We start from the raw sequence: 14,170 nt of genomic DNA on the forward strand, positions 1-14,170 counted from the left end.
AAGTTGTTTCTATATAAAACTTGAATTTTGTCCACTATTAAATTCACGTGATTTAATATCAAAAATTTTATAATCAATTTTGTCATTTGAAATTATTATCTGTATCCGTAGTTGATACGAATGCTAATCTCATAATTAATGAGATTTTTTGTTTGAGTCCACAACAAACAAGAATGAATTTTCAGGTTAAAAGAAACATATATATATACTAGCCTCTCTGCACGCGCTTCCGCGCATGCGAGAGGTTTTTAAAAAAAAAAAATTTTAATTTATTTTAGAATTAAAAAAGATAATGGATATTTGTGTTCCATAAAAATAGAATCCATTATTTGTGAATTTACCATATTATCCTTATTTAATTAATAATTTCAATTCTTAATGTTTACATTAACCAATGGCATTTTCTGGTATTTTAAATGTTTCACCATTCTCTGCCTTTTGCTTTATATATATAAATAAATATCTTTGGCTAATTAAAATCCTTTCACTTTTGTAATTTGTTAGACAATAATGTATTTTGGCTAGACATGCGGCGTCTGTTGTTAGCTACCCTATGGGTCGCCGCACCCAAACTCTACGCTCTCTCATGGTGCAAGGACCCACCACGATCAGGAATTACATGATTAACAGTGGGACCCGCGATGTCATTGGCCTCATCTGAGCCGAACAACCGATGATTTGGCGTGGGGCCCAGGGAGCTGTTGGAACGGAACCTTTTATTTAGCAAGGGGCTAAAACTAAAAGGCTGTCCATAAAAATAAGAGAAGAGGACAGTGGAGCAATGTATATACCACGATGTGCATCATGTTCATAATTTTGAGTTTACATCTGCCTCTCTGGAAAATAAAATACCCAAAAGGGCATGCATGATGCATGTTATTGGAGTTGGATGATAATTCATCTTTATTCTTGTAATTTGCAACCTCATCTGTCACTGTGGGGCCCAGTAAAATACGCTTTGAATTTTTCATCGTTATCAGGATATATAGGCTCGTAAGAAAATACTACATTTATGTATTTGCGTAAATGATTGACAGTCGTTGATTAAAAAAGTTGAACTAATTAATTGAGGGTCAATTTGTCTGGCTCCTCATGTTGCCAAAAAGATGTTATGTTACAATAGAAAAATGACATGAATCATTAATAACATTGAACAGCAATTGAAACATATCCCACAATTTTTAGGCATTATAGGGACTCTAAGCAAAGTTTGATGATGTTTTTAGAAATTTTGAATGGTATTATAAATGTAAATTTCCTTTCTATGGGCATGACAGGCTGTTTCGATTGTAATTTGTAGTAAACTTGGTTATTATTAGGATGTTAGGTAGTTCGTTCCTTAGCCGATAAGGTAACATAACATTGATTGATGGTTTGATGTTGAAATAAAGATGTTTTTATTATATATTTTAAAATTGATGTATTTTATTTTCATCTGGAGGTTGACTTTTGAGATCATAACTGCAGCTTGAATTGGTTTGGTGAATTCTTTGATTGTCTTACCTCCTCTCTCCTTGTTTGACAACGTATCGTGTGTATGAGAGAGACTTTTATGCAACTGAAACATCATTTTTTGCTATTCCCGATCAATAAAGTAATAACAAGCAGAATAACTTTTCTACATGTCATAGCATTATTGGCCAGAATAACAAAATAGTGTATCCCCGATACAAGAAAATGTTTCTGCATATGTACACCTTTTAAGGCTCATAGATTTGAAAGGTGCATGGAAATTTACAAGTGGTTTCCCAGAGAGAGCATATTGAGATGGGTGCATAAGCATATGACCTTTCATTTTCACATTGAAGCTCTATGCATACACACCACTATGCAGCTCCTCCTCTCCCTTCAATGCAACTCAAGGCCCACTTGAAAATAGTTGAAATCAAAAAGGAAAAATTGTTGCAATGATATTAGGTGTGGTAAGATAACAATCAATTATCAGACGACAAATGTTTATATTGTCAGATTCGGAAGTTATACAATAACGAATAAATTGGTCCAAAAAGTGAAAAAATTGACTACCATCAACATTTGACCCCAAAAAAACTAAGCAGAAGCTGCTGGTGTCTTCTTGAAGTCCTATAGTAAAAGGCCGAAAGCATAACAACATCTGGTCGTGATGGGAAAATCCCATCAAATCCACTTCCATCGAAGACTCGATAAAACCAAGCATGAGCTGCCTTATCTTTTTTTTGTTATAAGCATGAACTGCCTTATCATTCAAGCACACATTTCAAACTGATGTACCAAGCCCAGCAGTTATCCGACGTACAGGCCCAGAAAGATTAAAATGGGAGAAGTCAGATGGCATCACTTAAACATTTCGACATAATAGAATACATGTATACTGCACAAACTAATGAGTGTCTCAATGTGTATAATTGTATTGGATTTTTTTTGCATACTTCTACTATTACAATGACTATTTCACACAAAAACATACATTGAGTAACAACGCAACGAAATTCAGCAAATTGACTAAACACCACTCTTTTTAACTGAAGGAGGCCATGATAATCTCCTGTGGCTAGTTCCATCCCCCTCACTGTTTTCATCGTCTGCTTCTCGGTGCTCGACTTCTGGCCTCCTTGAGCTTCTGATAGCTAAGTCATCAAAGCTTGGTTCAGTTCTCCAAGGCGGTGGAGTTACACATTCGGAATCCCCTGGTACTCTTCGGGAGGAATCCTTGCCTGGTGTTATCGGTGAAGATGCGTCACTATGACCGACTCTGAGATGCTGAAGTGTTGAAAATGATTCCCTCATAGCAGACATTGCTTCAAAGAACCGAGTGCATGATGCTAAGGCAACAGGAATTGGGCGAAGCATTTCCTGCATCAGTTAAACAAAATGAGGATCATATCATGCAGTAGCAGCTTCCCATGCAATGTAACAAATTTCTTGAATCAACGAGACACTGGGAATTTTATTGGGATGAAATTATTTGACCTATACCATGCCATGAAACTAAAAGTTCTACAACATTAATGAGTTGGCAGGGCAATACTTCATGGGAGATCATATAATCTCATGAACCCGTTAATGAGATCTTTGATATTTGGCTTCTGTATCTTCATGGAAAGAAATTTTATAAGACGAATAATTCCTTTAATGCTATTATCAGCAAATTGCAAAAGTAACATACTCATGCAGTTGCCAACAATCAAATGTGGTCTAAACCAAACAACATCATGCAACTGGAAAACATAGAAGAACCAAATGTGCGACATGCATGGTCAGTTAATTTGGAAACAAATGAAAAGCTTTGGCATGCATACCCCCCAAACTGAAGGAGGTTCCTTAAATGTCTGACTCCACTGGAAATCTGCAACTGATGCTGTCAAGGCCCCATAATCACTAGCAGCCTTCATCAGTAATTCAGAGAATTGTTTCTGCACAGGCCCAAGCAAAAGATACCATAAGCATTAAGAAAACAGTCTTCACTTGATGAGATATCCAATCCTTAAGTTTGTCAAAACAGTTCTTTGATGAATCTACACTCTTACAATTCAACAATATGACTTGGATTTAGTTAAAAACACTCTTTAGACTTGTCAAAATAAGATGGCTCTGATATAATCTTAGCCTAGAATCTTTAATACAAGTCACCTAAACAAATTCTCAAATTTTGAATAAGAATAAAAATTAGACAGGGATTTTACACTGCTGAACACAAGGTCAACCGACCTGATATTCTGCTTCCACTGGAATGCAATCGAGTGAATATGGTTGTTGAAGACGGGCTATGATGCGATCCTGCCAGTGATTACAAAAAAAATTATAAATGAGGAGGTATTATTGAGAGACAGAGATACATGTGAATGAATTCATTTATTTATGCCATAACATACACATACGTAAGTGGTACCAAAGAGGAAACCCAGTGTGTAAATTTGTTCTTCTATGTCCACTAGAATTCAATTTTCAAAGAGCATGATAACCAATGCATCAGTTCACTATATTACTAGCCTTGACATATCTTCTAGAGCATAATCTTGAAAAGAAACACAGCAACTGTTTTTTCTCCTAACTGGTGTGTTATGTGCCAAAGGGACAGCGAGACTGTGGATCATCTGTTTTTGCTTTGTCCTGTTGCCTCTTCCTTGTGGGCAAACTTGTTTCAGGTGACAGGACTAACGTGGGGTAGCTTCGCATTGTGTAGTGCGGTGCTTGAAGGTAGATTGAACTTCTTTGGTGGCAAGAGGAAGGGTTCAGTGTTGGGAAATTGTGCCATGATGGCAATTTTTTGGGTAATTTGGGGGGGGAAAGGAATAGGATAATTTTTGAGGATGTGGTAGGGGATGAGGCAGAGCAGCTTTAGGATCGTATCCGATTCTGGGCATCGCTATGGGCATCTGTTTCAGCAGAATTTAGGGAGATTAACTTTCAGTTCATCCATCTAGATTGGAAAGCCGTAGTTTTGAAATGCAGAGTTTTTTTAGCCTTTCTGTTTTATGTGGCGGCCTTCTTGGCCACCTCTTGTTCCGTTGGTGCCTTGTTCTTTTCTGAAATAAAATTGTCTCTTTCCCAAAAAAAAAGAAAAAAAAGAAGAAGAAACGAAGCAACCGCTTCAAAAGAGATGTTATAGTCCATTTCATTATTCTCCAGGATGACTTTGTTAGGAACTATTACAGATATCGAAGAATGCACAACGTACGGAATATGCAAATGATACTTAATGTTAAATCATTGTATGGTTCGACAAAGACAATGGAAATCTAACATACAGAATAAGAGACTTCAGCATATCCATTTCAAGAACGCAACAACATACCACATACAATTTACCTTATTCTGAATCACATCTTTCAATATGGTTGTAATCCTCGCTAAAGTTTCACACTTCTTTTCCATTTCACTCGCATGTGTCAAATGTGCTACGTTTTTATCATCCTAAGGATAATATAATTACCAAGTCAGTTCAACATATAAGATAACGCAGTAAACTGAAAACAGGAAAGAAGAGACTACAATAGCTCACTTTTCTCCCTTGAAGTTCAACTTGCAGATCTGCTATTTTTCTTTGTACAGAGGTAAGTTCCCTCAGAACCTTTATCAAGTCATCACCCTTCTCACCAGTAGTAGTGGATAGGTTCTGAAGCTCTTCCTACATCAAAAATATGATTGAGCTTTTGTGAAATTCGGAGCATGAAGTGTCCACATTGTAATTGACCAAATGATCAGCTTTGCTCCGGCACAAACATTTGACAAAATAATTCATCCATACCCTCTACTGGCTCCAATAAGAGCTTTAGACAAATTCATTTCCACCTGCATATGCCCATACCAACACCACCCTACTAGGTTCTTTCATTGTATTTCAATAGGTGTCTAAAATTAAGCTTAAATATCAAAAGAAGTAGGAAAAGCTAAACTGGGTGGAGCTGATTATAAGCCAAAGTGAGCAAAAAAAAGAAATTGGACATGGAAGACATAGAGACAGAGAGAAAGGAGACTGAGGCTTTACCTGGGTAGGAGGAGCGGCAACAGAAAAGCCAAGATCCGAAGCAATGGATAGAGCATCGGACATGCCTCCGATGCGTCTCAGAGGCTTCTTCCCAACCCAAGTGCTGTCACTCCCCATCGACATTCCCACACACCCAACCACGCACTTCAAGCTACACCAGCAATTGCTCTGCCCTTCCAACCACCACTTTCTTCTTCTTGCTTTCAGAGACGGCAATGCGCTGAAAAAATTCAAACCTTTGCAAGGTGAGCTCTGGCCGGCCGAGTGGACCGAGCTGTAAGACCCGTTCTTAAGGCCCGAATTACGAGGCCTATTATATTGAGCCAAATTATGGCCCAAAACACAAACAAAGCCCATATTCGGAATTAGGGTTTTCAAAAGATCATTACTTTTCCTATATAAAGCCTCCTCTCATTGTATCTTCCATGAATTGGCGACTCCTAGCTCTATTGGTTAAACTTGTTGCAGCCGCTGGTCTCTATTCTCAATTTGGGGTTTCAGGGCTTTATGCTTATAGTGTTTTAGTGTTAGGGTTTTTGTAGTTGCAGCCTGATTGATACCAATGAGGAAGAATGCCCAAAGTGATAGGAAGTGCCGTATGACACTTTAAACAGCGGCGGCTACACGGAAAGAGCCGCTGCGTTCCCATCCGCCGATGATTGGTTCATTGGTCGGGAACAGGTGGCTCCGGTGTACCGCCGTGTGTGTGATTTGGAACGGGATTCTGAGGGTCGAAATTATTTTTCTTGAAATTATTAATTTCCAATTTTTTCTTCTTTTCCCGATAATTTGAAGGTTCGATGCCACGTCGCCGGTAGCTGAAATAGCCTTGACCGACGATGCTACATTGAACCAACAGCGATCCCTTTCGCATTCTGATAGGAACCTGTGGATCCTAATACACTCTGGTCCACGGAGCCGATTTACTGCGATTACATTTTATTTTTAATTTTGTTGGTCTTTTATTTTTGTTTATTGAGTAATTGAAGCCAATGAGGATTTATGTTTTAGTTGGAATTACCGACTGAATATTCTTTGATGAAAAACGACTGGCTTTCTGAGGCTTCAGAAAATTTAATTTTACTATTTTCATTTTTCAAAACGAAAATGTTGCTTTGATTTTTTACAAAAAGAAATTTTGTTGATTTTGGGGTGATTTATTTTGCCATTTTCACAAGGTTTGTACAGAAATGGCTTTTTTGGCTAAAAACTTACCACGCACATCCAAGAATTGATATAATCATTTAATACGTTCTTATAAAAAATTAATCTTTTAAAATGTAAAATTGGATTAACTACATTTTACTCTCCGAAATTAGAATCGTTATCAAAATGGACCTTGAGGTTTTAATTTTATTAATGTAAAATTTAATGTTTAATATGGCCAAATTATGCCCTACGTCAATGAATTAGTTAAATTGATTGGCATCGTGAAATATAATGGCAAGGTGAATTCAAAATTTACCTTTCACCAGTAAGTGCAAACTAGTTGTGATGATGGCAGATCAGAAGTTTTAGCTTCCTCAAATAACAGTTATAAATTAATGTCCAAAAAAATTGTATATTGATTAACAGTTCCGATTTCTTGGACCACAGGAATCTAAGAGATTTGTGGTCACTCATCGTTGGATATAAACTCAATCTTGTACTCATTTTAAGAAATTTTTTTGAACTATTGGATTATTATTTAACGGTCGGTGACCATAATTTCTTAGATTCCTGTGGTTCAAGAGATCAGGACTGTATTGATTAATAACCAAATAACAGTAATATATCAATATTCCTCTGAATCATACTAATTTTGCATTGTTGTGCTGTGAAAATAATCGATGTCAGATTTGCTGTGAGAGAAAGTAGTTTGGCGTTTGGTAAACTTTTTGTTAAAAGTGTTGTTAGTACTAATTCCCACATAATTAGAAAATGATTACTGCATTATCATTAAACCCAGCGCCTCTTTGAAACTGATTCCTGTATAATTAGAAAATGAAAGCACTTCATTAGCGGCTTTCCTTTATAGCCTTCTCTCATAACAATTTTTAATAAGTAATTTTCTTATAGCTTACCAAACAGACTGTGCTTCTCAAAATTTTTAAATAATCACTTATCACCCCAAACAAACAATGTCAAACTAACACTAAATCAATTTCACTTGGGACAAAAAGCAAATGTAAAATCATTTGATGATCAAGCTATGGTGTCTCTAAAATGCCACTGCAAAACTATTTCCAAACCCCATAGGTGCTTATAGTTTTTTTTTAATATACTAAATTCACGCACACTACATCGAATATTAGGATTTAAACCCAACTTGAGGGAACAATTGCTCCAAACGACATAATACTTCCTTGGCTAATTTTCAAAACTTTGGTTAGAGAAAGAAAGAAATTATATTCCTTCATTATTTTGGGCTACAAGAAAGAAGACATGGAAATGCTCTACAATCTCCTATTCTGGACCTAATGACAGAGGCCCACTAAAAAATAGTGAAGCAGAAGAAAAATTAGCATTTGCTAAGATAATCCTTGGATTGGATATGCTACTACTACACTAATGGAGATGGATAATCATTGTTAGAATATTGGAATTGGGCTTGGCTCAAGTGTCGGTCTCAACTTTCATCCAAATCCTGCCTGCTACGTAGGTGGGAAGAATCTGTTGAGATTAAATGGCAAAGTGTAGAACTCTTCATTTCTGTTGTCTCCTCTGAATGTTCTGAACTTAACCCACCATGGCATCCCTCTATCTTTCTTTGATTTTTCCACCTCTAAGGTGTTGTCGAGAAACACCGCCACGATCAACCCCACCGTCGGAGGAGAGGAGAATATGGTATTCAAAAATGCATTGAACTGCAAAGACACAAGATTATAATATCAATGGCCAAAGAGTTGCAAAAGCCATTCTGTGAATGTCCCATAGCTTATTTTAGTTCAAGCAAGATGAACATTTGCTTCATTTACAGATATCTAGTTATATCCTAGACCTTAACCGGAATGAATACTAGAGTTTTGTCAGGATATAACTCACCCATCCAGCGTTGGTATGGACGAGACCATGGTGCGAAGGATTCCAATATTCGTTGAAGAACCGAGGGACAGATATCCCAAGGAACAGGGAAAGCCCAGTGATAATGAGGTTTCTCATAGAGTTCATGTTTGTGAACTGAAGAAATGACAATCCTACTGAACCTGCAAATAGGCACGGAATATTTGTGAAGAGAGTGAAAGAAGAAAATAATAAGTAATCTTACTTAAGCTTGCGTTGTGACATACCCACGAGGCCGAAGACAACACAGTATAGTGCTGCATATATTGGGAAGGGTATAGATGCAAATACAGCCCCAAATTTACCTGCAAAAGGATTAGAGAGGGAAATGAATCATGGACAATCTTTTGAATCCCAAATGAGAAACCATTAAGGCTGACTACTATATGTAACTTTAGCTTTATTAAAATCCTACACTTGAATACTATAGCTAAAATCGAAAGGGAAGAGAAAATGCAATGGCAAAGACTTGATTTCTCTTCAGACCCTCAATTTTTGAATGGAAACGAACATGACATTCTTTTAGATTTCTTTCAAGACCAAGCCATTAGATGTGGAAGTTCCATATAAAAGGATATCCGTTGAGCAGCTAAGAATTGCATTGCTCCCAATTAGGACCTGAACTTCCTTGAGTCTCATAAAGTTAATAATACTGACCTAAGATTGAGAAGAATATCATGAATCCAGCAGAAATTTGAACAACTCTACGACTTCCAACTCGGGTCAGTCCAAGAAGTCCTACATTTTCCCTGGTACAGATGATCAAGATCTTAGTAAAAAAAAACTTTAAATGGGAGAAGACCCCAGAACAAGCTTTGCAGAAATCTATTGTGGTGTCTTACACAGAAACAGTAGAACCAGTGCCTGTACCAAAAAGTCCATCAAGCAAAATGCCAATTCCCTGAAAATGATATATATAAAAAACCATTCAGCTTTTAAGCAATGCACATAGTGATTTAGAAGTCAACATATTAGAATCACCATTAGATCCCCAGAAAAAAAATTGTTATAATGAGAGTTGCCTAAACAATATTCTATATCTTCAATCTTTGTATTATATTCATGATACTAGCCTGATGTATGCCACAAAAGTCACAAGTGTTTTGAGACTAGTTCACCTGCCAGCCAATACCCCGGCTCAATACATAAGCAGGAGGAGGAGTGGCAATCGCCAATCTTGATGCTGCCTTGTATGCACCTGTTGACTGCAATATATAAGTAACTGTCAGGACTCACAAAGTGCTTTTGATGAGGCAGTCAGTCCTATTACAGAGACATGTAAAAAGAGGCAGCTGACATATTCCCAACTCTTAAGCCACATAACAAAGATGGCAGACTAAGGCTTGTCGTTGATTAGTGAAGCAATGTAGCAAATCATAAATATAATAAAGAACAATAATAAATACCTCAACCATTGAAACAAGAACAGCTGACATCATTGCGAATGAGTGACCAGCTGAAAATGTAGGAGGACCCCACTGCAGAGGATATGGGAACTTGAACCTGATATGGCATAATAAGAAAAGATCTCAAAACCAGAAAATATTCAGAAGGCACATTATGAGAAGGCAAATTCTTCATTGGCATACCATGGGGCAGTAGATATGAGATTTTCCCTGTCTGTACGGCAGCTGATTTGAGTTCTAACAGGTTTGTCACGGTAAGCCCCACCGGCCGTTAAGATAAGGGAATAGATCCAAATGATTGCGACACAAAACAATACTGGAAACCGCTCAAAAATAGGGACGCCTCTAAATGGTCTCACATGCTTCAGATACTGAGAATAAACAAACCAAAACTCTCATGAAGGAAGAAATGATTAATACAAGTGTCAATAAAATGATAGTGCAAAATGCAAAAGCACTTACTTGGGACAAACCAATGACCAACAACAGCATTGGAATTCCAATTTCCACACAATTTCCCAACTGAAACAAATATTGAAATTATATACTAGCATAATTTCCAAAGAGAAGGAACTACAAAACTTGCAAAAGTGGAATGTAAGGTATCCATCAGATATATATATGGTAAAAAGAACAAACTACATGAAGTATGCTTATCTACAAAGTCACAATGTTCAGTTCTCATTAGGTTTTAATAATTCGGTCGAAAATAAAAATACTACGTAGGGATTCTGCAGGAAAAACTGGGATGTTCAAATTTTCATTGAAAAATTCATTGAGAGGGTAAATACTCTATGGAAAAAGGTGAAAATTTTATACGCTGAAATCCTCAGATTGGCCCTCTTGAAGTTAGCTTCTGGAATTGTACAATATTCTAGAACAAATCGATGGTGATTGTCCAGAAAAAGAAATGCTGCTCCTAAAGAGGCACTAACCACATGACATGGAAGCTCATTTGGGGTCAACTGAATGGAACAATACATTGTCATAGAAAAACTCACCGCAGGAAACCCCCGCTCAAACAATCCCAAGCCAACCAATCCAACTACAGGTGCCATGCCAAGTGGACTGAAAAACCTGCAAAATAATCCATATGATGCTGTCAATCTTTTATGAATTAGAAGCTTAAACTTTTCACTATATCTTCTACTATTAGCATACCGTGAGAAGAGACCCCAAACTTGGCTGTAACCCAGAATGATTTGTATGCTTGAAGCTACAATTAGAGCTCCTTGGATAGCACGCATTGTTTGAATAAATCTCTGCAAACCAATGACATGGGAAGATCTCTTTCAATACCCTACCAAATCAGAAAGGTGCTTAAGTACAATTGCTGAATAGGAAATAAATGCAGAAATATCTGATGGGATTGAGGTTTACATTTTACATGAATTGTAATATCAGGTCACAAAAATTATGAATCAAATGAACTTATCTGACCTCCTATTCAGTCTTGCAATGACTGATATACATGTAAAAAGAAAAAAGAAAGGCCAACGGCTTATGCAAAGATTCCTGAACCAATGTTAAGCTCCTTGATATGATGCATTTTAAATGATTTCACCAATTCTGGAAGTTATCACATTTAGACGGGTAAGCTTGCAATTAAGCTTCCTTTCTGCATATTCCTCTCAAAGGCAGGTCCTTCCCAGCAGTGAAACCATGGGTCCGCCTCTAAGAAGAGGTTGATACTAAAGGTACTAATCCTTCCGAAGCCAGCTAATGGTAAATTAGTATATGAATTCTTCTTTCTTAATTGGTGCATTAAAATGCCATGGTATTGTTGATGCATATATTTATTTCCACAAGGTTCCCAGACACACTTCCAAGGGGGTGAAGGGGAGTTCTAGGAGAGTTACTTACTTCATGGGGTTCAATAATCCGTTGCAGTTTGGAGTCGCTTACAATATAAGCTATGGGAATGACATAAGAAAAGGAGCCTCCAACTACAGTAGGCAACCTGGTTCCAAAAAGTGCTTGGAGAAGTGTGTTAATTCCAGCTACAAAGAGGAGTGTTTGTATGACTCGTGCCTTATCACCCTGGTTGAGAACGAGAAAATCGTTTAAGATAACAGAAAGAAGAAAATTTTATCAAAGTGACTAAACATGATTGCGAGAGTAAAGTTGTTAGTTTGCAAGAAGACGGGCTTACATCGCTTCCACCCATTGCAGGGACAAGGGCTGAAGGAATCATTACACTTGTACCCAGCATCATGATGTAGTTTTGAAATGCTAGAACTATGGTTTCAACTGCAAAACAGAATTTAAAAATTATACATATAAGCAACTTGCATACTTTCTCAATACCCCTAATAATCTATCCTACAGGGCAAACATTTCTTTTCTTTTTTCATTTTGCCAATTGGTCTTGAGTACTAAACCTCAAGAATGCACATATTTATCATTAGATGCCATGTCTAAAGCATGATTATTAACACGTGCGTGCCAGTCACAATTCCAACATCATCCTTCTTGCCACTAATGATGCACAATAACATAAGTATTAATCAGCAGCAGTTCCACAAGCAATGGAGAAGCTTTTCCCTGATGGGCAAATTGGTAACTACAGTCCACACATTACTAAATTCTTAACGTAAAGTCTTACCCTGATGACTACCAAACTTCTGTTTGGTAACCAAGAAATGAGAAGACACACTCATTACACCATCAGTAGCACTTTAAGCTACAGCTTCAACTTGAGAATTTCCTAATATGTTGCTGCATTTCACAACGCAAGTCCTTTAACTTGTAATGATGCCACATTAACCTTTTTATTTTCGGTCAAGCACGATGTGACATCAACTTACACCAACCAATTACAAATTTAATATTCCCAGCAACCAAACAAAGCATATAAAATAATCTGTTCCAAGTTCTAAATAATGAAACCGCATGACCCACCAGTCTGATAGCGATACACGTTCAAATTCCAAGATTTTCTCATTACTTATAGAAATACACGCAAAGAAACAACGTTTTCTTGAAAAGAAATGTTTCTCATACTCACAATGTGAAGCTAAAATGCCACATTGCTTCAAATTATAGTCGATGAAGAAATATCAAATACCAGCAACTACAATCTCAGTAAGCACTAAAGCTTCAAACTTGACAACAAAAACTTAAAAACCCACAATCCCATATCTCTAAAACAATGTTCTTTGGCACTAAAACCCCATGACCAGATTACAAAAAATGGAGGCAGATATAGTCGCAGAGAGAGAGAGAGAGAGAGAGAGAGAGAGAGAGAGAAAGAAGAGATAGCTACTGGAACAACACGCCCATTTGTTATTCAGATACTTAGTGTAGAGAAAGTGAAAACAAGAGACAGAGAGAGAGCATACCCCAAGGAGGGTTGGAATCTATGCAATACTCAAGGTCTTGGAGCTGTTCCATGGGAAGGTGGGTAATGTCAGCCATTGTGAAGCAGATGAGCTGAGAGTGCTTTCCACACAACCCAGGAATCAAAAGAAGAAGAAGAAGAAGAAGAAGGAATAACAAAGTAAAGTGCAGATATAAAGTGAGCACACAATAAAAGCAAGTGAGCTAAAAATAAATAAAGGCACAGAGAAAAGAAAGAAGGAACAACATGCAAAGCAAAACACAAAGCCTCTCTGTGACGCTCTCTCTGCTGTCGTCGGCTAGCCTGCTCCTTTAAACAGTTTCAGATTACACATTTACCCTTCCCTTTCGGGCCATTGCTCCTTCCAACAATTTTCTGATGGAATAACTCCCAAAAAGACGCTTTTATCCCTATTTTTTGTTGTACGGCAAATCTTTTGATAAGGTTTTTGGGGGCCCAAGGAAAGGATTTTCTATCACTCTATGACTGTTGAGTACATCCATAACATCACCCTCCAATGTTTTTTTTTTCCAATAAGTATTCATCACTCTACCAATTATGACTTTGCAAGCATTGGGTTACATATATATTTTCATTTCTTGTCCCACAACTTTCTTTTGAACAAGTTGAAAATCATAATTGTCACGCGTACGCAAATAATTTGGGACTTTCAATAGAGGTAAGATTCATCAATCAAAAGTTAATAAGTGTAATTATTAAATGAAAATTGCTAATTATATATAGTCGTCACGTGTATATTTGAGTTTTACATCAATGAATGATTGACAATTATCTAAATGTCAATTGTAACTAACAAAATAGTTAACAAAACCAACTAGAACTCTCTATTTGAACTTCATTAAGAGAAGGTCATTATTGGTAATACAGAGAGTGAGTGATGGTTGTAGGTAGGTA

The 14,170-nt window shown here is 37.0% G+C and overlaps 2 protein-coding genes across 2 annotated transcripts; both read right to left on the bottom strand.

Moving 5' to 3' along the window:
• LOC18781705 (AUGMIN subunit 2) lies at positions 2,190-6,695 on the bottom strand. The gene is made up of 6 exons (XM_007215493.2): positions 5,468-6,695; positions 4,982-5,107; positions 4,789-4,893; positions 3,688-3,756; positions 3,279-3,392; positions 2,190-2,832 (listed from the first exon to the last, which is right to left on the bottom strand). Exons 1-6 carry the CDS (start codon positions 5,822-5,824, stop codon positions 2,482-2,484), a joined length of 1,122 nt encoding a protein of 373 aa, XP_007215555.1. The 5' UTR covers positions 5,825-6,695; the 3' UTR covers positions 2,190-2,481.
• On the bottom strand, positions 8,101-13,432 carry LOC18782241 (nucleobase-ascorbate transporter 1). Its single transcript, XM_020558852.1, has 14 exons — positions 13,257-13,432; positions 12,068-12,165; positions 11,779-11,955; positions 11,077-11,177; positions 10,917-10,992; positions 10,378-10,437; positions 10,099-10,286; positions 9,916-10,012; positions 9,628-9,714; positions 9,352-9,410; positions 9,167-9,258; positions 8,737-8,814; positions 8,492-8,652; positions 8,101-8,313 (listed from the first exon to the last, which is right to left on the bottom strand). Exons 1-14 carry the CDS (start codon positions 13,330-13,332, stop codon positions 8,101-8,103), a joined length of 1,563 nt encoding a protein of 520 aa, XP_020414441.1. The 5' UTR covers positions 13,333-13,432.

This window comes from Prunus persica, chromosome G3, assembly GCF_000346465.2.
Source record: "Prunus persica cultivar Lovell chromosome G3, Prunus_persica_NCBIv2, whole genome shotgun sequence".
NCBI lineage: Eukaryota > Viridiplantae > Streptophyta > Magnoliopsida > Rosales > Rosaceae > Prunus > Prunus persica.